Source organism: Ambystoma mexicanum, chromosome 2q, assembly GCF_040938575.1.
Source record: "Ambystoma mexicanum isolate Mex_15411 chromosome 2q, UKY_AmexF1_1, whole genome shotgun sequence".
NCBI classification, from domain to species: domain Eukaryota; kingdom Metazoa; phylum Chordata; class Amphibia; order Caudata; family Ambystomatidae; genus Ambystoma; species Ambystoma mexicanum.
Window position 1 is genome coordinate 348,283,851 of NC_090924.1, and position 27,332 is coordinate 348,311,182.

At 44.3% G+C, this 27,332-nt stretch overlaps 1 protein-coding gene across 2 annotated transcripts in view; it reads left to right on the forward strand.

Annotated features, from left to right (window-relative positions):
• LCMT1 (leucine carboxyl methyltransferase 1) overlaps positions 1-27,332 on the forward strand; it is a 1,102,354-nt gene that overhangs the window by 693,588 nt on the left and 381,434 nt on the right. For both annotated transcript variants that reach the window (XM_069647366.1, XM_069647364.1), the window contains one exon: positions 1,699-1,819. In XM_069647366.1, coding sequence (XP_069503467.1) covers positions 1,699-1,819 — 121 coding nt within the window. The remainder of the gene's footprint in view (positions 1-1,698; positions 1,820-27,332) is intronic.

Consider the following 27,332-nt stretch of genomic DNA (forward strand, 5'->3'; position numbering starts at 1 on the left):
CTGGATGGTGGGTGAGAGGCAATCCTTTTGGTAGCTGCAGGTCGGCGGGCGGAGGGCCCCCAGCCAAAAGCAGAAATCCGCACACTCAGTCTAGAACCCCCAGACAGGTATCTCTGTTGCTCTGATGATGCCCACTGAGGAGGGGGGCGGGGGCTTATGTCAACAGAGTACCTGGATGCCTTATGGGGCCACCCGCACCCCCAGCTCCTCACGTCGTCTGGAGCAGGGATTCTTTACGTATAATGCTGTGCCTTAATGGGGCACCAGAAGGATCTGTACATGGGGGCCCACTCGGGCCACGGATGTCCGTGCAAGCCCGATCGGCTTGTCGTCACTGCAGGTGCCGTCCCAACTTGCCTACAATGTCGCTGCTGCGCTCCGAGGAAAGACATCCAGGGAATACCACTCCACGGCTCCACTGCCCCTCCGGCAGCAGAGGGAACGCGGCAGGCGTTGATGAGGCGTCGGGAGGCACTGGGCAGCCGCCGAGATGCTCCCGCTGCAGGGACACTCGGAAGCCGGGCGAGGACCCCCTGCCGGAGCGCCACAGAGTAGACATGCGGCCGCATTGTCTCCCGGGCAGGCGAAGAGTGCCTTGCAGATTCAGGTAAGTGCGGAAAGAGTAGGGCTGCAGTCAAACATGCGGTGTGCAGGGGGCCCTACCCCTCTCGGTTCTCCATGTATTCGTTACGGAATCATGCGGCGAAGAGCTGGGAAATCTAATGCAGTGCGGGCAGGCGAGCTAGTATTCGTCAGGCGGCTCCGGCAGCATTAGCTCGCCTGCACCTCACGGGTGCTCTTCTTGGGCTGCAGTCGCGGCCACCATCTTGCAGCCGCGTGGGTCCCGGCCGGGAAATCAAGCCAAATCATGGAAAATCAGCTACAGAGCTCGTTCCCACACGAGCAGCAGCTGCCAGGGACTTTCCCCCACAATATATGTTGTTTACAGCCGTAAACGGGGGCAGGATCCGGCTAACTCGGCTTCGTTGCATCAGGCCAGGCAGGACCTCCTAGGAAGTCATGCCGCTCACGGCAGCTCCGAGCCACGCCCCCTTGTATGCTACTTTTTAAAATTATTTATGTTGGGTTATTTTATACCATACAGAATCAATAAATTAAGTAATTTGCTTTGTAAACAAAATAACAATAATGAGTTGCGCTGCTACAACTAGGTAAACTGACTAAGTAATAATATACCAAAGGGCATTTTGTGGGCTGTGAAATATGGTCATGCAGTAAAGAAATCTTTATTAGAGTGAGATTTTAGAATTGAAGAGACACGAAATATAAGTTTAAGTGTTGTCCCAAGTAGGAGCTATGTCATCGAAAGGTAAAGTTTATAATGTAGTTATTTACTCATGCATTTGGCTTATTGATGAATGCTGTACACTGATAGAAGAAAAAAACAGAAGGAAGAATTGAAGCATGCAATGGCTAGGGAAGACAAAGTAGAGCTAAACCAGGAGAGTGATCACTGAGGATAACAAATCCATGTGGCAGAAGTTATAGACTCTGTTTATTTTTAATTTACCCCTCAAACCCCCCAAAATGGTCTAGGCCTAGGAGATGTTGCAGAAGGCTCGGATAAAGACTGTGCAGATTTGTGTGTTTATGTACTGAGTAAAAAGGTGAGGAGTACCTCTTAAATTTAGAAAAATAAAACTTTAGTTTTACTAATTTAATTTTCTCTTATCTTAGTTTGCCAACTCTACTGGTTGCGGAATGTGTCCTGGTGTACATGACTCCGGAGCAGTCAGCTGGCCTCCTCTCCTGGGCAGCAAACACTTTTGCAGCAGCCATGTTTATAAACTATGAGCAGGTAAGAGGAAACATGAAGTCTGTATGAATCTAAGAGAGTGGGCTATTTGTAAATATGTCTAAAATTTAGCGCTGGGCATTTTTGCCTGACCTGGAACACAACAACGTATGTGGTCTGGTTTACAAAAGGTACAAAATAACTCTCTAAACCACCCTGAGAGCTGTGATGACCCAGTAGCGCGACAGATTTGAATGGGAAAAAAAGGCATTGAACCATACTTGATTATATGTGTTCTGTGCCGCGTTGTACTGCACTCTATTAACTATTTATTCTCTTTTCTATGTTTATCAATACCTGCAAGTTGACTTATTGACTTCATATTGGAATAATTTACTAAATTAAGAGATACTTAATTTCCCCGTACAACTACAGGAATTGCGCCAACCGTTTGTTTGACGGAAATTATTGTTTCTTTTTAAACAAAATATCCCTGTATTTTAACATGGGTAACTCTAGATTGAATTACTTTCCATTTGTTTCAATTACCTTAGAGGCTCAATCACTTTAGATCCCTGTGATGAGATCTATGTATCTTGATGCCTGACTTTACTGTCTACTCCTTCCATGAATCACGTCGTTAGAGGAAACATTCACATAGTTGTGACGTTATGGATGCTGCAGCTTACTTTTGGAGATATTGTCTAAATGAAGTCACCCTTCGCCTTTCAAAGCTTGCAATTTGCTTTTACTCAGAGGTCGAAGTGTATGAATAGAAGTAGTACTATGTTCCCTGCTGACGTGCCCCCGCGCCCCACAAACAGCATCGCCACGACCCCTCACACGTGCCTGCTGTTTAAGGGAACATTCAGTTCCAACTTTTTGCTGCACTTTTATTTTAAAACAAACCCATTCTGGAACGCTTTCTTTTAAAAATATGCGTATAGGAACAGTAAAACTTAATTAAAAAAAAGTAGAGGAGCATTGTATGTTTTCAATGTATTTAAATGGGACAGTGCAGTTTAGAAAATACTCACTAGTCTATTATTGCTGTTTTTACGAGTAGTTTAGGTACCCTCTTTTAACCATTTCATTCCTTGGCCTGCACTTTCTTGTAGTTTAGTTAGGTCGGATCTCAGACTTCTTTGGACAGAGCTTAGCTACATTTCACAGATCTCCTGCAGACTCTGGGGTTTCTCATAATCATTTGCGGTCCATAGAACCTAATAGACTTGCATTGGCACAAAGTGCATAGCACATCCTGTTGCTGCTCATTAGGGGGGCTCGCTGAAGTGTTGGTGGGATGTGCTGCAGGATTCTGCTCACGCATTGCTTCCTTTTTTATGTGCCTCAACCCCTTACATTTTCTAGCGACTAGCTGGGCACCTCAGCTGGTTGTTGATAAGTTCAGGCTTGAATTTTCCGCTGATTATAATGGATATTTTTATTTTATTTTTATAGGGAAGTGATTTATTTTTAATAATGGAACAAGCTCTCTGGCCCCCTGGACTTTATGTAAACTCAGATTATTTAAAATCCTGAGAAACCCTCACACAGTTATAAATGTAATCCCAGTCCCTCCTACCTGGACAATTGTGCCCTCATTAATACAAGATCGGCGGTGAGTAACAATAGTTTAATTGCTGATGTCACCTGTGCTCATGCCCTAGAAGGATATACTATTTAATATGTATATATGGCTCATTGAGGACTATGCTGCAGTGTTTTCTACCTTGGTGCCCATCAATTATTGCTATTGAAATGATTAATAAGGATCATAAGCGTGGAGGGATTTTCAGAAAACACCTTAGTATCACCATCTGTCCATCTCCAGTCCCGTTAGATGATGAGGACACGACACTCTGCTATGCATTCTATCAGCGAATTACAACTAAAATATCAAGATATTACACTATGACTGCCCTCTGGCCCTGATTCGTCATTTCTGGCTGTTATTTTCCGGCTGCTTTCTTCCTGGTGTCAAACCATCCTCCACATAATAATCTAACATGCGTATTTGTAGATATTTATTTATCTGGAGTAATCTTGGTGCTGAACAATAGAATAAGAGCTGCTATTGTTAATCTACTAAATGGTTCTCAGTTCATGACTCTTGACGACTTCAATGTTTTGTTAGACTGCCCCCATATACCAGACAGTTCCAGAGTTCTAGATCCCATCCCTTCACATAATATCACGCTTATCAGAGGTAATTGCTTACACACTGATATGTCCAGGAATGTGAAGCTACTATTCATCGAATTTAGCTTAGTCACTTGGTCTGACCTTGCTGGTCACCTTTAAATCCTGTCAGACACCAGTCTGATGTAAAATTGTATACTCCTTAGTCCCGTCACCTTTCCTCCATGTTGAGGGGCTTCCCCGGGACGGGGACAGTACCGCATGTTTCAGCGAATTATAGAGAGCTTCCCCTTTAAATTTGATGCCAGGCATGGAGGAGTGGCCCTGGGGTACGCATGCCATAAAGCCCCACCCGGCCCCACCCCACCTCACCTCACTCGGTGATGGACCTCTCAGCTGAGCAGAGTTGTTTTTTTCTTTCGCATTCACGGGAGCTCTCCTTCCTTTTTTCTAATTTCGTTTTTTCATCCGTACCGGCCTCCAGTTCCTCACCTCCCCAGTGCATGTCAGTCGCAGGAGGTTTCACATGTTGTGCCTCGTGCCTCTGTGCCTTCCCGGTCTCAGATCTACACACGCTCTACTTAGAGTGCCTGGGATTTGAACACAGCTGGAGCGTGCTTACGCAGAGGACCCTCAAGAACAGACAACCACGGTGGCGAGAGATCTTTGGCACATCGCCTCTGCAACACATCAATGATTTTTTATAAATATTCAGCTGATTTCTTCCTAAAATATGAAACTCGCTACATTTCCCAGAATCCCCTTCATTCACTCTGTCCATCAAATACTGCGAAAAAGAGGAAGCAACAAGAGAAATGAGCATTACCCATAGGAATCCCTGGGCCATTAACTCCTATCGACCACCATGTTGTCCCGCTAACAAGGACAGGCAGGGTGAGGCATTTCCTTCCAACCATGCACACCCGAATCCAGTCACTACTCACAGGAAGTATAAAAGGCACAGCAGGAGAGCACACTTTGAGCGAGTTGGGGATGCTGTAAGGTGCACAAAGCCAGAGGGGTCCTACTGCCAATTTAAGTGTGCGCCCAAATCTGAAGATGGCTACCAGGGGTTGAGCTAAGGAGGATGAGTAGCATTGGTTGGGACAGTATGACCCAAAGTGACAGCAATAGGCTATATAAGCGACAATTCAGTTTTAGCTTAAAGCTAAACTACTTTATTTTTACTGAGGATTCCCAGCCTGATGACAGGAAATATTCATAGCATTTGAATCCATATAAGACCCATGCTGGAGAACAAGGGCTGGAGGTAAGTAACTATTTCCTTCCTTCCACTCTCCTCGATCTTGCTGTCTCACTCTCTTCCTTTAACACTGCACCTCCCCTTGTCTCCCTCTCCTTCTGTGTCTACTTACACTCCTCTGCTCATATCACCTCTTCTCTCTCCTCACCTCGCCCTTCTCTCACCTTTCTTCCTCAATGCCCTGGTCTTAACACCCTGTGTACTCCCTCTGTGTCCTGATGTTTCCACACTCTTTCCTCTTGTCTCTGCCTACTACTTTCCTCCTGCTATTCCCCCCCTCCTTCCACTACTACCTTTGCTTTTCTACCACAGTATTATCATCCTCTTACTGCCGGACACCTACACTGTTATTCACACTCTTCTACCTCACTCTGTCTCTTGCCCCCTATCCTCTCTTACCTTTCCCTCCTTTTCTCTTGCACACCTTTCAGCAACTTCACAGCACTACACTGAATTGGTTCCACTCTCTCACACAATACATTACCAGCACTCTGACACACTTCAGTACTCCCAACAAAAAATAAGAAACGGGCACATAGGAACTTGTGCCGCTGTTTTCCTCCACACAGCTCCATAGATATGTTTCGACCAGAGGTGTACGTAGTTGCACAGAAAGAAACGACTATTATTACTGCATGATACGCAGAGGTAAACGTGCCTCTTTTAATGTGCATCAAAAACTATGTAGAAATAAATATTTATTGCAAAACATTCAATTTTCCAGTTACATTTTTTTTTTACTCGATTATTAAAATACTGCCGTTTAGAACTGGACTTACTTTTTTTACTCCCCAAAAAATCATTTTACTCCCAACTTAAAAAAAATAGGGAGTAAAATACTTGCACATCAAAATCTTATCTCGAGCACTGTGTGGATGTGCTTGTATAAAGGCATTTTTAGAGGTGCCTTCACCATTCAGTGATTAGACCAGATTAGATTGGGGATGGTAGTGCCTTACAAAGAGAACTGTAAGGAACTTATGGTGGCAACAGTAAAGACAGACTCAAGTGATCACAGTTCAAGGGTGTTCATTAAACTGTATAATGGGTGAGAAAAATGCCTAACCTAAATCTAAAATGGGAGCAAACTACGACCATCAAATAATAATAAGGCAGTCTTAGTGGCGTCTTGTCAAATAAAAAAGGCCTGTACTAAAAATAAAACTATTGCCAATCCTTACAACTAAGTTACAAAATAGTGTGGGATAATGTTCTCAAGAAAAGAAAGAAGTGTTCACCAAATAATAAGTCAGGATGGTACGGCTGGGGTCTCCCCTCCCCGCGTATTTAGCACGGGACAAGGCAGGACCTTTGAGCACAGCACACTCCTGAGCCTCGCCAGCATGAGGTTACAGCTCCTTTCAACAATGCCAGGAGCTTCTGGGGCCAAGTCTCTTTCCTGCAAAGTCTCTTGCCTTAGAAGGCCTTCTGAACCATAAATAATAAACAAAGCAAAAGTTCCTTTGGTAATCTTTCATGTTGGGCGATTGCTCTTTGCCCCTAGGATCCCCCTCAACTGGACTCTGATCCTTCTTGCAACTTTAGCCTCACTCGGTCAGGTTCACTACGGCCTTTCACTAAAAATCGTATCATTCAAAAAAGTCTCAATGTCTTTTTAAACAACTAATCATTGTGGACATCCCTCAGCCGAGTTCACACTTGTCGCTACAATGCTCACTGGTATATCACTGCTTACCCTCTATTCACAGGCATCCCTCTGTTGGGTTCACATTTGCCAGTTTCACAGTTCAATCAGTTTTCTCTAATGTCAAAGACTTTTCAGTGTACAAGGGGTTTTGCTCGACCCTCGTAGGACCACTTAGACACTTCACACCAGCCTCTCCTACGGCCTCTTGCAACGTAGTTTCAACCAAAGAACACAACCCAAAAATGCTTCAGTCAGAGTCCTTCGAATGAGTGCTCCCGCAACGCCGGACCACTCTGCTTCTGAACCTTTTACTAGGGTTTCTATTAAGTCTAATTACACAAGTACTTTGTTCAACAAGGTTGCCGCTTGCAAGCTTGGGCCCAGCACAGTTAGGTTTACTATCTGTCTCCTCTGACTCACCGGCTGTGCTGAGCTCCTGGAGTTTCTTGTCTCTGGAGTCAAGGACAGCACCAAGTGCTTCTCGCTGCTTTGGCTATCAGCACGGGAGGGCCCTGTGTGCCGTTGACACCTGTCACACCACACGCCAGCTGGACTTTCCAGTCTTATGATTTCCCTTGCAGAGGCTTTGCAGGTCTGAGTTGAAAAGGGCAAGGGTAATTTCCTCCTCGTCGTCCCTCCAGGTCACTCTGCCTTTCTCTTCTGTTTGAACTGCCGGTCCGGAGTAGCTGCTTCCTCGTGCGTTCGGCCTTGCTCAAAGTGTGCTCTTGTGCTCCGCTTTTTAGCCCTGTGGGGAAGGGAAAGGGCCGTCTGGTGTGAGTAGTTATTGTCAATTGCCTGACTCTGTCTGGCTCGTGTGTTGGGACATGTCAGGTAAACGGCTCAGGTGTTAGTCTGTTGTCTTTCATGGTGTAAGAAAGTGCTTATGTCGGAAAAAAGGGGGGCAGGGGGTGTAGAGCTTCTAAGTATCCTATGGGTAGGATGTGGAAAAGGTATTATAAGGAAGGGGGTACCGTGTCTCACCCGTCGGTGTCCCACTTCCACTCTCCCAAGATCCCCCATCCAGGTGTAACTCCCCCAATGGTCCACCACCAAGAATTGGATCCAGTAGCGATGGCCTTGTCCTGGCCACCTGGATGATTGATCTCCGGGGACTAGTGGGTGAGACACCTTCAGGTTTCTCACAGAACATCCAAGTAGTGATTGTGTGTGCAATTTGGACCTTGCACTAGTTGCTTGAAGCCCTGGGTTAGCGTTCAAGGTTGTGCCTTACTCTTGGACAGATTATGTATCCAGAGATCCATATCTCCTTTGATAATTTGCTCACTTATTTAAGAAGTGATATCCTGAGATTTAACTATTTCTCTGCATTGAAAGTGCAGTAGCCAAGAGTTCATGATGCTACTAGTACTGTCACACCAGCATTTACATTAAATAAGCATGTAATAGTCGTGTGCCCAAAGAAAAGAGTATGAGTCTCCAGTACATAGTTGCATTGCAGTCTCCCAGATGAAGGCATTCCCTTCTTCCTGATTTGTACTGCCTTTTATTGTAGATTATGTTCACCCTATTTGGTGTCATAAAATCCAGGTTAGATGCCCTATTATCAGATAACCAATTTTCAGTGATCCCTAGTACTTGAGCCCGTTTTTGTCAATAGTATGGAATATTATTGTATGCGTGTTTTTATAGCTAACCTGGTTTTAAGATGTAGTGCTCCAAGTCCGCTAAGAGTATGTTTGATGATTCACTTTGTTTGCTTTTCCATAATACTATGCTGTATCCACTGGCTGACAAAGAGATTAAGGACTGAGATATATTGGTTTTGAGTATAGGATTAGTTAAACTTTAGGTACAAAAGACACAACTTTTTCTAAGGTAAGAAATACACTTATGAATGCCAATACTCATTGGTTCTATGAGGTGTTTGTCATGTAAAGAGAGACCTGCAGCTGCAATGAAGCAGAAAACTGGGCCAAGGCAGATAAGCTGAGCTTGGGAATTTTTCATTAAAACTGAGATTTCAGGGGCTGTTTGGGTGATGCACTTATTTAGCCTATTTAACAGCTGCTGAAAGTGCTACCAAGCCTGATCCCTACAGAGCATGTTGGGAAAAAGAGAAAGAATATTATTGGTGTTTAGTGAAACCTGGAGTGTCCAAACCATGCCCATTTGTGATAAAACCGTAGAAAGGGGGAAAGCCTCTAGTCTGGATATGACCCTGCATCAATGTTTTTAAAACAATTAGTGAAATGATGGGCTTTCATCCTAAAAAGATTGTTTCAAGTCTATTACCAGAAAAGTCTGCTTTCCTTCCTCTTGAACCAACACTGCAATTGTGCCAGTGCACTAAGAAGGGCACATTGGTCATGTCGCAGCCAGCTGACCCATGCGCTTCATAGATGTTTACTTGCAAGTTCTTCACCAAGATCACATTAAAGGAAATAAACCAGTGGTTAGACGGGCCTCTTGATTTGGTCCAAAGGTACCCAAAAGGCTGAATTTACAACTAGATGTAACATTTTTGTATTTAACTTTCTCATGAACAAGTATTGTAGTGTGTGGGGGGGGCGTCAAAGGTTGTGCTGTTTTTAGACTTATGTTTTAGTCAGTCAAGCGAGACTAAAGGAAGTTTGTGGGGCGAGACATGGATAGAGACTTGTTGAAAATAATCCAACAACGTTATGCAAAAAACTAATTTGGGAACCTCCCAAGGGACCTAAGCCACTTCAGACTATCAGGCTGCAAAATATACTTGCCTTTTGGCATACATCATCTTTGTGCTATGCTTGGACAATAACATTGGAGGAGCAGCACACAGCGTACCTTCAGCAGGTGAGTTTGCATTCCCACTGCTCTGGTTTGAAGATGATGTAATCTTGTTGACCTGAGCCAAAGGGTGTTACATGTGCAGCTCAGTGAGATTTAACTCTAATTTGGGGAGAGGGCCAATAAATTGGTGGTTAACCATTAGAAAGAATAGGTTTCAGAAGGTAGACACAAACAAAGGCAGACACGGTCCAAGTTGGTAGGTGGAATCATTTAAACAGTTCATTAAAATTGCATAGATAGTGGACAAACTAGCTGTTTCTTTAAATTGCAACAGTTATAGATGCTGTCATTTTCAGGCAAAAGCAAATTCAAACTTTCTAATTGGTTTTGTAAGGAAATAAAGAAACACAGTTACTGCTAAATTGGTTAGGGTTCTGTCAGACCCATATATGGCATTATCTTGGCTTTTTTTGAGATCTAGCGTTTGTATTCACGTATCGGTAGATTCAGAATAAGTAGTTTGTTTTTGGAGGAAAATAAAACTCACACTGCCTCTGTTATTCACCTGCTACTTTCACATTGTATTACGTTTTTACGTTGATGGATAAAAAGTTAATTACCAGCTCTGTCAGTGATCCTTCAGCTGAGACTCTACGAACCATCTAATTGTCTCAGCATGAAAAAAGAGAGCATGTTTGGAAAGCGAGGCATAGGTTTCTGAGTGCTTGCTGTTGACTGCTATAACCTGACTCTAGTGACCTCATTATCACGGCTATTACAAGTTTGCAAACAGGTGCACAAAAATGTAACAAATGTAACTGCAATTGATTATAGAAATCCTTTGTATAAATTGATCCGCATTACTTGGCATAGATATTTACCTTTTAATAGCATCCTACAATCACACGTCACCTCCCTGAACTGTCCAAATGAAAGTAAATCAAAAGCCACTGGAGAATAACTTGGTCAGGCAGTCAGGTGGAGGTGCCAACTGCTGAACTAACTCAAATTAAGTGTTTGAAGAACTTGCACATTTCTTACACTTTTGCTCGCATTGCCAGTATCTAAAGAAAAGTGTTGTCTAGAGGCTGGTAAGAGTAGAACAACTGACAACAGAAAATATTGCATGATATATCTCTTGCTTGCAAAGGAGGCAGTCTAAGGTCAAATACATAAATGTCTGTGGGAAACTTCACCTAGTCAATACATCAGGGTGATCATTTTATTTTTGTAATGTTTGTTACTAGTTTTATGGTTTTTCAATTAGCCTCTACTATATACAAAGGTATCTACAAACCCAATTGATTAAATGCATAGTAGTACATAATAGAACAACATAATGCATCATAGTAACGCAATTCCTTTAAGTTAATAAAGAACTTATTCAGCAGACAGAGAAGATAAAAACATGAACATTGTCAACACCAAGGAGAGCTGTTAACCTATACCAAAATTGATCCGAAAAAACTGAGCCTTGATTTATTCATAAAACGAGCAAAATATCAGACTTTACAGTTTATTTAGTTGTTTTCTTTGCATATTCAACATAATCACATTTTCAGGACTTCAAGGGTTGGAAAAAATGTCATGAACAAGTAGCTTATTCGGGCACAAGGAATATTACATCAGTATGCAGGAACTACCACCATTTTTTTCTCCAAATGGATCAGTTCCGAGTAGTACTTGTATCTACTTATATGTCCTTATTTAGATATATTCAAAATGTCTTCACAATAATCTACAAATGATATAACCACTTTACGAGGTCTGTTGCAAATTGTTGTAAAATATCACACTACAAAGAGCTTGTTGGAGGATTCATAACTTTATAATAAAGCAACAAAGTTCTCCAAGTTACTATAGCTTACATTGACTGTAGCCTTGGTTCAAGATCACTAACGGAACACAAGAAGGCAATTTAATAACTGATCACCAGAGCATTGCTTTAAGGCTTATTATTTGTTTCCAATCTTCAATAAAAACAAAATCCAAACCATATACCATACCTGGAACCACTGTCTGTTAGTAGAATTTAGTAAGTGGCAAACATGAGTACCGAGATGATCATTTTGAGATCATATTCTCCTGTCCGTTAGAAGCAGATTCCTTAGATCTTAAGTGCCGGTATATCCCCAAATTAAAAGGTTTATTGCCAAAGTTAACACCCAAGGAGGAAAATGGTTTCCTATTTCTACAGAGTAATATTGAACATCCAGCAGAAGTGAAGGGCATTCAGAGTATTTGTGAATTTTAGGATTTTACTTTATAAGATATTAACAGACAAATCATTGTCTTTTTCCTCTACTTCATTCTTCTCTAAACTTCAGGCATATCAGGATCTGATCAAAGATTATGATATCATCTGCATATGCTAGCTCAAGGGATTCTTACAATCTCCAGCTTTAGCGGAAACGATTGTTCAGATTCCAGGGCGTTCCCAGGTCAGACAAATATAAATTAAAAAGACAGAGGGCGAGAATGTAACCCTGTCTTAAACTCCCATAGCCCTGTATCCTATCTGTTAATAGGCCATTGCTGTTCAGCCTACCCAATATGCTGGTAATGAAGTGGAGCAATATGATCGTCCTCAACAACCAACCCTCCGCGACACCCCAACCTCTCATTTTATTCCACGATGTGGACCTACTCATCCAAACAAAAGCGGAAGATAAGTCCAAACATGCATAATAGACTGGACCAAATTCGTGCTTAAACACTTGCTATTGTAAAAAAGTAAGAATTAGAACATTCAAAGAGGTACCAATATGCTTTCGGGAACCCCTGCTGGTATTTTCCCAACCTGGCAGACTCAGTGGCCCATTGCTGTAAATGTTGAAAATTCAGTGTAGAAAACCCTTTGCAAGCCCTTTGCTTCTCACATATAGCAGATCAATTGGTCAATAGATGAGGAGGTTCATTCTGCCCCCCTTCTTATACATGGGTACGATGAAGGAAGTATTCCAAGATGAAGGAAAATCAGAAGTCTTAATTATCTGAACAAAAAAAGTAAAAAAGAATTCCTCCCCCCGCCCCCCAGAACCGTGAGTTGCCCCTTAATGTTGCATGTTAGACGCCAGCATCATGGGATCACTTTACATTTTTAGATTATATTTGAAATATCCTTACAATCAAAATGTATTGTCTAAGGTTTCAGAATTATCCAGGGGCTCTGGTTGCTGACATCTCCTATGGGAGCTGTGACGAATCTTTGGATGTCCTTTCTTCCCTAGGGGGAGCTCCTTCCCGTGACGCAAGAGCAGTGAGGCCGCTAACCGATAGTCCCCTTGGTGGTGGTGCTCAGTGGGTGGATCTCATGGGGAGGGATCGCCCCTTGGGACTAGGAACGAATCTGAGGAGAACACAGTATTCCTGTAAATCACCTAACCCACTTTCCTACCCTCATCACAACTACTCTTTCCCAGGCATACCTATGTATCTCTGTAATGAAGACAAGCAAACCTCATTGTCAAGTTCTGAGACAAGGGAGAGTCTAATGGACCCATTTAAGAATACTAATATTGGGCCTCATCACAAGTTGAGCGGTATCCCGGAGGTAAATCCGCGGGGATAACGACCAACACTAATAGTTACTGCAACTCATTCCCATGCTATTAGCACCAGATCCCGAGTTGCAGTAAGGCTGTGTATGTAAGTCCCCATTTTTTTAAGAGTCCATAGGACTCTGTGGGGCATGTTGGGTGCTATTACCGCCGGCACTCATAGTCCTGGGAGGATAGCTCAGCGGCAACATGCTGGCCTTGGAAGCAAGACGACACGAAGCAACACAGGTTTAGATCCCCCAGGTCCGCACTTAGAAACCTCTGGGTATTTAAGCGTGTTATAAATATGCAACTAAGACAAACTACGCAACTAAAAACAAAGAATTCCTGTAACAGCGCCTCGATGCCTGCGGGCTGTGTGAGCACTTTACAAATGCAAATAAATAACTAAAAATAAATAAATTGCACAGCAAATGGGCGTAAAGTGGCAGGATTTACCTCCAGCTTCAAGCTGGAGGTAAATTTGCTACTATCTGCCCAACTCAGGATTGGGCAGTGCAGTAATTCGGAGGTAATAGTGTTACTGCTGCACACTGCCCAACATGTGATAAGGCCCATTATGACTGGGATGAAGAAGAGTCCATCCAACCAAAGGAGGAGTCAGGTAGATTTTACAAAGATTCCACAGAATAGTACTGGGACGAGCAGGAGGAGCGGGGGCATGAAGAGGACTCCTATTAACACTAGTGAGCGGTCTAGTGTTTCACCAAATCCTATTGGCTCACACCAAAACAAAATACTTGAGGGAAAACCAGACCGCAGAGGAACTCCTTCCTGTAGGAACCGTGAGAGACACAGACCGGGCAGAGAAGGTGGGAGCTGTTCGGGATGCTGAAAACAGAGAGAGTCTGAGGCCGGTCCGGGACGTAAGGACCTCATTGCCAGCCAGGCGGGCTACAACTATGTGTCTCCCTGAGTCCTGGGAAGCACTCGGAGAGGAAAGCGCGCTGCCAGGAAGCAGAGAAAGGCTGCAGAGCCCCTGCAGACTAACAGACTCCAACCCGCCACCGGAGCTGTGTGATAAATCCATGTTACCCGGGAGAAGTTGACACCCATGCATACCGCACAAACAGGTACACGGGTAGTCAGAAGGGTAACAGAGGTCTGGGAAGACTGCAGTATGGGAGAAGAAGAAAGAAGAGGGTAAGGGACCCTAGAGCCGTGGGAGAGACAGCAGAGTGGATATATGCTTGGTAGGAGAGTGAACCAAGTCAACAAAGGGGGAATTGGAAGGTAAGAGTGCGATGCTGGAACCCGCACTCATATGAAGATACGATCTTCACCACTCTTCATATTCTTAGTACTTGGGAAAAGAAGGAAACCAGGTGGGCTGTGGAAAAGGAAGAGACATAAAGAAACAGCGTTCAGAGACTCGGACGAAGGAGAGGAAAGAATCTTGATGTATTCATTTTAATAGTCACAGTGGTAAAGTCTGCCAGTGGAGTATACCAGACCTACCCAAGTTAGGCCAAACAGATGGCTTGCAGATGAAGCTTGAGAAAAAGGCCAGGGGGAGGGAGATTCCTCCTGGCACTGAGAACTTTGTTTTGCATCATTGTGAGAGCCTGGAAAAAGGCTAGAGGAAGGGAGACATTCCTCTTAGCACTGAGAATTTTGTTTTGCATTATTGTGAGAACCTGTGAAAGGCCAGAGGAAGGGAGATATTCCGCCTGGCGCTGAAAAGGTTCTTATGCAGCATTGTGAAAGAAGCCAAGAGAAGGGGGAATCTTCTTTTGGCCTGTTGTGTGCAACCCAAAAGAACCCAGGGGAAGGGAATCATTGTCCTGGGACTTGAACATTGTGCCATTTGAGATGAACTTTTGTTTTCTTCTTTAACATCCAAAGATACCTCGAACTTTGTTTGTGAAGAACCTTTTGTGACAGTTTTAACACAACATTAGACTACCTTTTATTTTGACATCCTGACAAACCCATTAGATTTCTTTTGAGGCAGGTAAACCCCTCTTAGTATTAGGGACAGGGAGGCCTTTTTTCAACCCTCAATTTTCGTTAATAAAATAAATAACTAAAACATGTCAGCACTGTGTCTGACCCTTACTTTTGCACCTTTGCAGAGCATACAAATCATAGAAATGTCATACCCCGACCTCTGCTGCAAGAGTAAACATTCTCCAGTGTTGGATCTTTCATGGATTCACATGCTTTGAATATTCCCCGTCGTCAGGCTGGGAACCTCGGTTCTTTTTAAAATAGCGTTTTGACTTGGAAAACTTCAACACTTTAGTGTTTTATCAACGTCTTTTTGGGTGCTTAGCCACCTCCCAATAGGACGTAGGGTATAAATAGATCCGCCCCGCGGCCTCCCTTCAGATTTCAACCTTCTCCAAATTGTCTATGGTCTCGGGTGGAATCGAGTCTTCACATCAATGTACTGGAACTGAGATCGGTTCATTGGGCTCTAAAATCGTTTCTGCCGCGCATACGCGGCTCTGTGGTGAGGGTGTTGACAGACAATACCACCACAATGTTTTACCTCAGGAAGCAGGGGGGCACTCATTCCAGGGTGCTCTCGAGAGAGGCTCAGGGACTCTGGCATTGGGCCCTGGTACAAGACATCAATATTGTGGCGTTTCATCTGCCGGGAGTGATGAATGTGCAGGCGGACTCGCTCAGCAGAGAAATAAACCAACTCCATGAATGGCAGCTGAAGGAACAACAAGTAGCAAGCATTTTCCGAAAATGGGGTCGTCCGGTGGATCTTTTCGCCACTCGAGAGAACAGAAAGTGCAAAGAGTTTGCCAGCAGGTGGCCTCAGCCCAGGTCTCTGGGGGATGCGTTCTCATTTCCGTGGACAGGCAGGTTCGCGTATGCATTCCCTCCATTTCCACTAATTCGGCAGACCCTCCAATGGATTCAGAAATACCCATGCCGTGTGATTCTGGTGGCCCCGTACTGAGCAGGGCAGTCGTGGTTCTCAGACCTACTCCATCTATCAGTAGTGGAACCGGTTCGGTTACAAGTGACGCCTGACCTTCTGTTTCGGAACAAGGGCGCAGTCTGGCACCATGATCCAGGGTCTTCCAGCCTGACGGTGTGGCTCCTGACTTCTCGGAGTTTGGCTTACTGAACATTTCTGGGGACTGTCGCCGCATTTTGGAGGGAGCTAGAGCTCCGTCCACAAATGTTTCCTATGCATGCACATGGAAGAGGTTTTGTGTGTGGTGTAAGGGCCAGCCTGGGATGGACCCTTTGAACATTTCACCGGAGCAAGTTCTACCCTACTTGTTGCACTTGGCAAAGAAAGGTTTGGCGTTCTCCTCCATAAAAGTACACCTGGCGGCCATTTCTAGATTCACTCGGAAGAAACATGCTACCCCTCTGTTTAGTGATCGTTTTGTCAAACATTTTCTGAAAGGGTTGTTTCGGACTTTTCCTCCAGCCAAGAAATTCCCTCCTAGTTGGAGCCTCAATCTGGTGCTGTCAGGTCTGTTGAAGCCCCCATTTGAACCTCTGTCATCGACGCCCCTGCAGTTCTTGTCATGGAAAGTGTCTTTTTTAGTGGCCATTACTTCAGCAAGAAGAATATCTGAGTTGCAAGCTCTGGTGATTGATCCTCCGTACTTAAGGTGGTATTGGCCACTAACCCGCACTTTATTCCAAAAGTGCCAACCACGTTTCATAAACTCTTCCATCGCACTACCATCATTCTTTGCTTCTGCTTCCTCATCGGCAGAGAAGGCGCTGCATACGATGGATGTGAAAAGAGCATTGAAATTTTATCTGAGTCGTACTTAGGAATTCAGGCTTTCAAAACAACTGTTTGTGGCTTATGGACCCTCTGTCAGGGGAAGGGCAATCTCCAAGTAAGGACTAGCGTAGCTGGGTCTCATCGGCTATCTCGCTCTGTCACTCTAAGGCGGGAGAGGCGTCCGAAGGCGCACTCGACGAGATCCACAGCTTCGTCGGCGGCATTATGGTCGGGGATTCTGCTGGTGGACATTTGCCAGGCGGCCTTCTGGTCAGTGCTGCATACTTTCACTCTGCATTACTGCCTGGAACAGCAGCATGGTGCAGATGTGCAGGTGGGACGTGCAGTCCTGCAACGCCTGTTTCAATAAGGTAAGCCCCGCAGCTTCGGGGTATCTGTTTCAATGTTACTACTGCTAATGCATTCTTTGCTGGTCTCATGTGTTTGCTCTAGTGATGTATTGGTTTGCATTACATGCCTCCATGCATATTGCTGCTGCTATGTAATCTATTCAAAGTATGTGAATCCATGAAAGATCCAATGCTGGAGAAGGGAGTAGTTTCTTACCTGTAACTCCATTTCTCCAGCGTTCCTATCTTTCATGGATTCACATGCGCCCGCCGGCCTCCCCTGCATGCAAACCTGGTTGGTTCCTCTACTTTGGAGGTTAAAATCTGAATGGAAGCCGTGGGGGCGGGTCTATTTATACCCTACGTCCTATTGGGTGGTGGTTAAGCATCCAAAAAGACATTGATAGGACACTAAAGTGTCGAAGTTTTCCAAGTGAAAACGCTATTTTAAAAAGAACCGAGGTGCCCAGCCTGACGACGTGGAATATTCAAAGCATGTGAATCCATGAAAGATACCAATGCTGGAGAAATGGAGTTACAGGTAAGAAACTACTCCCTTCCATCTGGATATGAACATGACAGTTGGAAGTCATTGGGGTGACTTGCATGGATTTTTGACACCAAGCTGGTAGGTATCCAGGAAGTAAATGGGTAGCAACCTAATAATTTCAGTGCTTTTCAGAGATTTCAACCCTTTTTTTTATCAGTAAAAATATAATTGCATGTCATATGGTTATGCCCCCAAAAAACTTTGGACTGAAAGCGATGAATACAATCTAAACTAAATCGAAACTACATGTCTCCTACCTTCCTTGTAAGGAGATTGCCATGTGATAAGGCCAGTACGCAGGCCTTGTCAAGAGTGGTAGGATAGGACTCAAACCTTACCCCTTTGCTGTGTGGCTGCCTGTATACTAGCAGTATCCCTGCATCTCACACCATACCTCAATGTGCAGAGACTTGGCAATCTTTGTTACTCTCTACAGAGGCAAGTGCACATAAGAAGCAAGAGTGTCCATCGCTCCCGATGGCACCTGAATCATTCGCCTTAGACGTCCTGCACCTCGAAGCCTTGATGCTGCCAAGAGCAGAACCATATGTTGCAGAGGAAAGGAGAACACAGCGGCGTGAAGAACAAATACAGGACAATGATATGCAACTGCTCAGAGCCACGGGCAGGAAAGACCAGCAAAACCTTTAATGCTCACAGCATACGCACCTTATACTATCAGAGAATACACATGGGGAAATCCCTTAATTTTGTATGGTCAAACGACCAAACTTTGTCACTGGACCTACATTACTGCTTGAAAGATCCGGTTATGAAACTGCATGGAAAAGGTGGGCGTAGTAAGAAGGCAGTAAATTGGCTAGCGAACAGTGGCCAACCAGAAGCAGGTAAGGGAGTTTTAAGCTGGGAACAGGAAAAGGAGAGTGTGGGTTATCCAGGTGAGGTCAGCAGAGAAGTGAAGGAGGCCCAAGAGACCAGCAGGCGGAGCAAGGAAGGAGCGGAGGAGTGTGGAGGCATTTATTGAAGAAATTTGAGGTATTTGCTTAGTGATTGAAGGGTACTGCACAGTGAGTGTGTGTGTGTGGCAGGTGGATACAAGTTAGTATAAGAAGTGGATGCTATTGGGTGAAAGGATGGTTTTTGTACTGGAAGGAGAGGAGAGGAATACTAGTTGGAGGAGAGTAGAAGTGTGCAAAGTATTAGTACGAGGATAGAAGTCTGGGGAGGTAATGGTGGTAGCGGAAAGAGAGTAGTTTTGGGGGAAAACTAGTGGTAGTAGTCAGCGGAGAGTGGTAGATGTGTGGGAGAAGTAGTAGTTGGGTGTGAGAAGTAGTAGGCTACGAGGAGACGTGGTAATAGTAGAGTGGGAGGAAAGCCAGAAGAGTTAACACCAAAGGGTGGAGTCAGGAGGAAGGTGGAGTGAAATATCCGAGGGACAGAAGGTTTGTGGGGAGGAGTTGAGAAGAAAAAAGAAGTAGAGTAGAGAAGGGCAAAGTGAGAGTAAGTAAGCTTGATCTTAGATGGTTCTAAACGAGTAAGTGCGAGGCACTATCCTAACAGCTGGCTAGAGTAGGGACAGCTGTGAAATCCCAGAGGGAGTTTAGAGAGACATCATTTAGGGACACCATCTATAGCTTGAGTCCAGAACCAGACAGTAAGGGTTACCAATTGTGAAGGCATCATGAAGTACGACACAGACAAAAGATATCAAGTTGAACAAAAGAATATTTATTAACTTAAATGTCAGGATGGTTGAATGCCTAATGTGCCCTATGCTAAGGTGGGATTTCCGTACCTGAATGAAACTAAGGAAAGTCTGAGTCAAAGAGTTTAACTTAAAAGTCAGTCTTTGTCCTAAACTTATCCTTTCCCTCACAGCTGCAACAAACCAATGTGTAGGGATGTAACCGTCAAAAGAAACAGTGTTCAACCAAATGTTGAACACTGCTTGCAGCTTTCTTTCAGATCCCTTCCCCAAGTATAACACAGTTCCACAAGAAATCTCAAAGTTGTCACAGTTTAAAGCGCACAAGAAAGAACTATGAGGTTTCAGGATTCCATGTTCCAGGGTTTGTATTTCACCATACTCAAAAGAAAAAGGGATGAACTCCCAGAGTTTCATTCCCCAAGTCTTGTATTCTACCATAGTTCAAAACACACAACAGAAAAGGGCCTTGGCTAATTTCTTTATTCCTCTTTTGGCCCATGCATGTTCACTTATTTTCTTCATGTAGTAAAGTTCCTTCCAGGGTTTCATTTAGTTAATTGAACCAACATTCAGTGATGTATTTACTCTGGAAAGTTCAGTCGTGTCCACAATGCAGTATGTAGTGATGTTGATAGAAGTAATTGCACAGTTCCATTCACTGCTAAAGCTATCATGCAGTATGTTCTGCTTAATTATAATGTTTGCATTCAATTCAGCATTCTCTGGACATTGATTTGGCTTATGCTCTTGTTTTCATTCAGCCCGCTATTGAATATTCATAGATGTTTGAAACCGTTCTACTTTAAGAAACATGACCACTCGGATACAAAGTATTTCTGGCTCTTTGAAGTTTACAATGGAAAAAGGCTTAGGAGAGGAGACCTTCAAAAAAACATGCTTTGGTAACGCTGGCGGCCACTCCACTGCTAGTTGCAATGTATTTCAACACAAATAGTAATGTTCTTCACACCAACTTGCAGGCATCTTCCTTTTCCCAGTACCAAAGTGGTGAAAGTGTATGGTGTTCATTACCCTCAGTTGACTCTTCCTCGTCTCAGTACCATCAGCTGTCCCATATGGTGAATTGAGGGGAGCTGTCTTAAAATAACCCAAAATGGTCTGGGGAGGGTTAGGTTGGTCGTTATTAGAAAAAGGGGGCTACCATATCTTGCCCAAGGTCATCCCACTCCCAATTCTCAAGGACCCTCCACCCAGGTGATCCTCCCTCACTTCTCTGTCCCCATGGTTAGGATCCACACAAGCCATGATGGCTTTATCCTGGCCACCTGTGCAGGGGAACCAAAGGGGGTTAGGAGTGAGAACACCCTGAGGTTTCTCACACAATCTGTAGCACTAAGAAGGGGGTAATGGATGCCTGGACTAGGGTGGACATCTCAAGGGTGATATGAGAGAGAGGGACAACCCAAGCTCCAATCACAAAACCCCTTCTCCTGCCGCTTCCTGAGATTGAACCTTCCGACGGTCCCTATTCTGAAGGATCTTCATTGAACCGTAAACATCTTACCCTGTGCTTCGATAGAAGCGCTTGGAACTTCACCGGAATCCCAGCAAATGATTACGCCCTTGGTGGCAGTCAGCATATTATGTGCTGACAAACTGAATCTACTTCAGCCCTAACAGTACAACTCTCCACCACTTGAAACCCCATTCCTTGATAATGACAAAGCCACATTTTCCTCCACATTAAACCTTTTTTAGTCTGCAGCATTCCTGTGCCTGCCTAGAATCTTTATGCATACTTTTTTTTTCAAACAGGCTGGTTGACACAATGGCTTTTCTTGTCTCATGGTTTGGGAATGTATTTTGTATCATCACGCCTTTTTTCCTTTAACTCATAAAAGCGCTTTCAAAGCAAGAGTGTTTGTTCATTCATCCACACCCTGCGTGTGTGCATTTTGAAAATTACAATGCTTGCAAGACATTTAAATAAATAAATGGATGGATTTGAGGCCTTCTGAGTTGTCATTGGGTTCAGATATACAGCACCCCTGAATATAATAATCGTAAGAGAGGATATCCAACGACCCTTGTATGGATTTCTCACTAGTGTCCATTCTATGTGCAGGAAAGGAAGACTGTTCGCTGTGTGCAGAAAGAGATTTCTCCAGACCCTTCCTTTGAGTATTGATGCTAGACGGTAATGGTTCTGTTTGGCACTGCCATGAGGTAGCTACAACAGAGCACACAACACACTATTTCAACACTTTATTTGTTCTTTGCAGGGAGGAATTTGATGAATACTTATTGTTTGGTAAACCAATTTCAAGGGGACATTCTTGCAAAACAGTATCTTAATGGAGGCATAAAACAAGGATGAAAAGGGCCTATTCTAATATGACACAATGCCCTTTGAGGGCACCATGAAGCAAGACAACAGATTCAAAGTTCAAACAAAATATGTTTATTAACTTAAATGTCAAACTGGTGTAAGACCGAACTATGCTAAGGTGGGATTTTCCTACCTAAAGAAACTAACGATAGTCTGAGTCAATAAGGTCAACTTAAAAGGTCTGTCTGTGTCCAAACCCTATACTTGCCCTCACAACTAAAGCTAAACAATGTGTAGGAATATCAGCAATAAACAAAATAGTCTTCCAAATAAAGTTCTGAGCTTCTTCCAACTCTAGGCTTACTTTCCAGCTCCTTTTCTCCAAGTTAAAAACAGTTCCAAAAAGGTCTCAGGTTCCCTTCCCCAAGAAGACAACACGGTTCCAAAATATCTCTGGGTTTTCTTCCCCAAGACGTTCGCTTGTTCAGCTTGCCAATGTACATTCAGTTCATGTCTCTCAAAAAACCTACTCCAGGTTAACTTTGCAATCGTTCAGGTTCAGTTGGTACAGATTGCTATCTTCTTCCATTCACTTCAGCAATCTTAGTTCACAAGTGGAAATTATTTATCTTGACTTTCCTTGGCCTTTTCCAAATAGGGTGTCCTCGGTCTAGGTGCTGTTGGTGGACCACACGGTCCACCCATTACAGGTCACGCAACCGATAGCACTAGGCTTTCTTGCCCACTGTGCTCTGGTTCACATTTGCTTTGATTTCTCCTTGCCAGTCTCTTGGCTTTGCCCCCATGTGCTTTTCTCCTTGCCATTCTCTTGACTTTGCCACAGAGTGTTCCTTTTCACAATTCACTCTGTGGTGCTCACTTTTCTTTTCCACATTACTTTCACAATCTTCAGCAATGTTCATTGCTTTCTTTTCACTGTATTCAGAGCTTGCTTTTCACTTTATTCATAACGTTTTATTCTTTGCCACTAAATGTTCATTACGTGTGTTTCACACCTCTTTTCCATTAATTCATAGACTTGTTAAAGCTTTCCTTTAGTTCGGTATTCATTAAGGCTTGCAAAGCTTTCCTTTACTTTACAGTTCAGTGTTTGTTCGTAGAATAAAAAATAAAAAAAACTTTTGCTGGGTTCACTGTCACTTGCACATACATTTCCGTTCAGGAGTGCTCTGGTACGAGTGATCCCTCTGATTCACTCTGATTCACTCACCGGTCCTTGGCAGCTCTCTCTCTGTCATGATGCCTACCCCCGGAGCACCAGGCCAGGCCCAGCACCCCCGGGAGCAGGCATCATGCCCCCGGGTAAAAGCCCAGCGGCCCCTTATAGAGGCTCTTTGGACTCTGTCCTGGCACCGTTGGCGCCAGGCTCATGTTGGACATCAGTCCTGGCGCCATAGGCGCCAGGCTCATAAAGGAAGGTGTTTTGTGCACTTACCTGATGCAGACCATGCTGCAAGATTCAGGCCTCCCTGAGACCTGAAAGGGACTATTTTTTCATTGGGACTATTTTGCCACTCGGGCATGGCCAGGGAAGGATACTTACCTGGAACTACTTTGGGGGCTATTTAAGCCACGCCCAGACAGTAGCTCACGCTTCGCGTTGTTCTGCATCCAAGCAGCTGAACGCTCACAGTGTCTGCTCCTGCATCTGGTCTCCAGCCACGCCCGCCTCGATCCTGGAACACCTGTAAGGAAAGAAGAGAAGAGAAAGGTGAAAACCAAGAATTTTATCAAACTTCTTACCTGCATCCGGAACCTTCACGCCAGCGTTCCGGAGAAAAGACTTTCATTTAAAAGCACTGCGTTGCTCGCTGCAGCGCCGCGCTTCACTCACCTGTCCTCGGGAGTTCTTCTGGCTCCACCGCGATTGTCTGCACCGGTCGCCACATCTCTGCGCCTAGGGGAGAGAAGAAGAGACAAAAGGTGAGCAGAAGGAACATATGAGGAAAGCCTAATTTTCCGCCATAACACTTACCGGTCTTCTGTTGGTGGACAATTCCTCATTTCGGGTCTAGCGCCGCTTCGTTGGCAGGTACCGCACCCCAGCCCCTATGGGGAAAGGACAAAAGACATTACTGGAGGAATATAAAGACATTAAGAGGGATCGCCCCCATCGCTAACTCACCTGAGTTTACCATCGGCAATTCAATCCCTCAACGCATCGCCTTCATTCTGCACCTGAAATAAAGGACAGATCACAGGTTAGGAAGGCAACAGAAAAGGAGGCTCAACACTTGAACTTTTGTAATCTTCATACTTACGGCGTTCGCTCGGAAAAGTCAAGTGGATTTTGCCAGCGCCATTCTGAAAACCAGTGAAGTAACTGGACAAACACGCGCCCCTGCACCAGAAGCAGGATGGAGAGTTCATCCTTTCAAACCATAAGGTGAGCTTCAACCGGGGATTTCGGAGGAAGTTAGAGAAGAACGAAGGTGGGAAGGGGGGAGAAAGCACACTATTCTGCAGACTGTTAATCCCCTTTCTCATCTGCAGAAGGATATTCCTACGGGCCAGACAAGCAAGATTTGAGGGTCCTGTTCAGTCGGTGCTCCGAGTTCTGCGCATCACGCTCGAAGAGGCCACAGCAACCCAGACTAGACCAGCGCCTCCGTGGGAGTCAGGTGAGCGTTACTCTCTCTTCTCGGCTCTGAAAACACTTCTCTGCATGTCTGCAAGCAGCACTCGCCTCCTATGAATCCCGCTCTGTGTTGCCGGTAGCTCTGCCTCTCACTAGCGGATGCTATCGGTGGCCTGCAGCACTTGCGGGTCCTCTGTGCCCCACATCTCCGACTGTGGGCACCAGACAGAGGGGAGTTGTCAGCCTTAATCCTTTCACGACCCGCTTAGGCCCCGCTGTCACAGTTTCTCTTTGGAAAAGCCAGCGTTCTGGCCACCAGACAGTGTAAGGAACTCATGGTGGCCACAGTAAAGACAGACACAAGTGATCACAGTACCAAGGGTATTTATGATATGTGTTTAGCTGCCCTGAATAAGAAAAACGTCTTCTATTTAGCCTCTTTCTAGTGTAAATACATTGAGGGAATTTTCCGGGTGTAGAGGAGGTCCCAAATACAGCCTGCACTCCAACCGTCCATTTTGAAGTACCAGGAACGTTCACACCGAAATATGTGACGTATGATGAGCAACTAAACCAGCAGAGAGCCGCAGTAGGGCTCTGTCCAATATCTATCAGAAGAACAGCACCTATTGAAATACCAAGGAAACCATGGACAGTAAGGTATCTACTGAGAAAAACCTATCAACAAATGAAACGAAATGAAGATCGTCTCAGTACAGTCCCTGAAGAAACAAAAAAGGTCTTAATGGAAAATGAATGGTGACGTCGCGAGAACCCGGACTGACTCACATATAGAAGAAATAACGATCAGAGAATGACGCAAAGAGACTAAACGGCATGAACAAGGACATTGTGAACCTAAAGTGAAAGAACAATGTCAAATGTAAGACGCTTAAGCTGTAAGCATGGCAAAGATATTTGACCAGTTTACACCTGTACATCTGCTTGGAACCGCAAGAAAGCTAAGAAAATTGTGTGGCTTGCTATGTTTAGTAGAAGGATAGTGGGGCAAGCGCCACTATACATAATTGTCCTCAAACGAAGCACATTATATAAGTGTATCTCCACTTTGCACAAGAAGCAGAATCAACCCAGGTTACTAGAGGACACACAAGAAAAAGCTTCATATTTAGCAAAATCGAGAAGAGACGGCTGAAACGAAACTCAGCAGAGGCAACTCGTTCCAGGAAAGCCAAGGTTGTACCAATAGAAGAGACGAACAGTAGCTACATTTAATTGAAACTAAGAACAGAATATACTGCATCTGAAAGGTCGAGATAAGAAACTGAAGGCAGGTGGTGGGTGAAACGAGAATCAAACACACGAATTGATGGAAAAGAGCCAAATTCATGGTGTCCGAATCACATGATCAACTGAGCAAGAAGAATCGAGAGGTCACACCTACGCATGGCACCAGGCCAGACGAAGATATCAGAACTTTTCCAGACAGAAGATGCAGTCTCGAGGCCAGCCACAGTGAAATAATTGACACATGGCTACTAAAGTGATGATTGATTGTAGCAATAATTGGAGGAAGGCCGGGTAACTAAGGGGAACCCCACACCTGGCCGACCATTCTGCATGCTGCTAAGCAAAGTGGAACAGTATGCATGGGGTTGGTGCCAACCCAATCACAATGGACCAAGTAATCTAGGGTCTTATAGTTAGTAGAACCAATAGGACGTCCTACTCTTTGTGACGTCTGCAGTAGCCATTTTTGAAGGAAGGGCTTAGATGCCCACCTCACAGTGTTTACCCAATCCCCTCGCTCCGTTACCATATACAGATATAGTACCTATATTAAAGTTACCTTTCCCGAACCAATAGAACTTTTGAGTGTTACACGTCAATGATGATGAGTTTTTGGTATAAATGTTATGATTTTTATGAAGTTCGTTGGAGGTGTGAGGCGAGAAGGAAGATCACGCATCCACTGATATTCATGAGACTTCCTGTTTTTTGTACTTGTCATTAAACAGACTCCTTTTGCCAAACAGTTGAGTTGTCCTTATTGATTGGTGTTGAAGTATATATCTGCACCTCCATCCATCTCACGGGTGCTGCTATCTTGTCTCAAAGTGCTTCTGAGCAAACCCCGGCTCTATGGGCCGTTTGGGGGTCTCGGAGCACACTTGTTAGCAGAGATCGGATGGTTATCGATTAGACTAGACACCCATTGACCGTCGACATAAAGTAACTCTAGGTCCTCAGTAATATCACAAGTCCTTTGCCATCCGGCTGAGTAGACCGTGAAGCTCCCCGTAGACAGTGGTAGAGTCGAAATAAAATCTGCAGAACGAGGTCTGAAGGGACCCGTGTTACCCACATAACCCCTTCAAACTCCTACAGGCAGCTGAGCGGGAGAAAAGCCAGAGAAGGCGGTGACGAAGGCGTTGATCTCGAGCATCCAGAGAGTAACCATGCGAATGGTGAGTGAAAAAGACTAATGCTTTGGCAAAAAGCATATACCTTAGAACAAGTAAGGGAAAAGGTAACGGAGGGAGGCGGGAAAACAAAATATAGTCAGAAGTAGAGAAAAATGTATATATACATGGGGAAGGAAATAATGACTCAAGAATAACTAAGTAGACAGAGAGAGGATACTGGGGAAGACACCCGAGAAGTGAGAGGATTCGCCTAATTCCTACGCTTTTAATATAAGCGGCTAGAAGAAACCTGCATCCAGAGTCCCAAAGAAAGGGGAACAAATAGGTCACCACAGCGATTAAAGACGCTTTTTGTGAAAGGGATGGGTTGTATGATGATATGATATGGCATTTGTAACGCGCCTATACACAAGTGTTTCAAGTGTTTAAACTCCATGTCGGGGTAAAAATATTAGATGCAGAGGTATATGTGGCCAGCTGGAATTCGTCTAGTCTGTTAACGTCTGTCTTATGTGTTGTTTGTTGTGACGTCATAAGTCAAACATTTTCCATAGATGAACTGACATAAGATTTATGCGATTAAATAACTGGGGTATTGTAGTATACGACTTGATGTTTATTGAGTAAAATAGAAGATAAAAATGTTATGGGAAAAAACGGGATTGGAGCTTGCAGTGA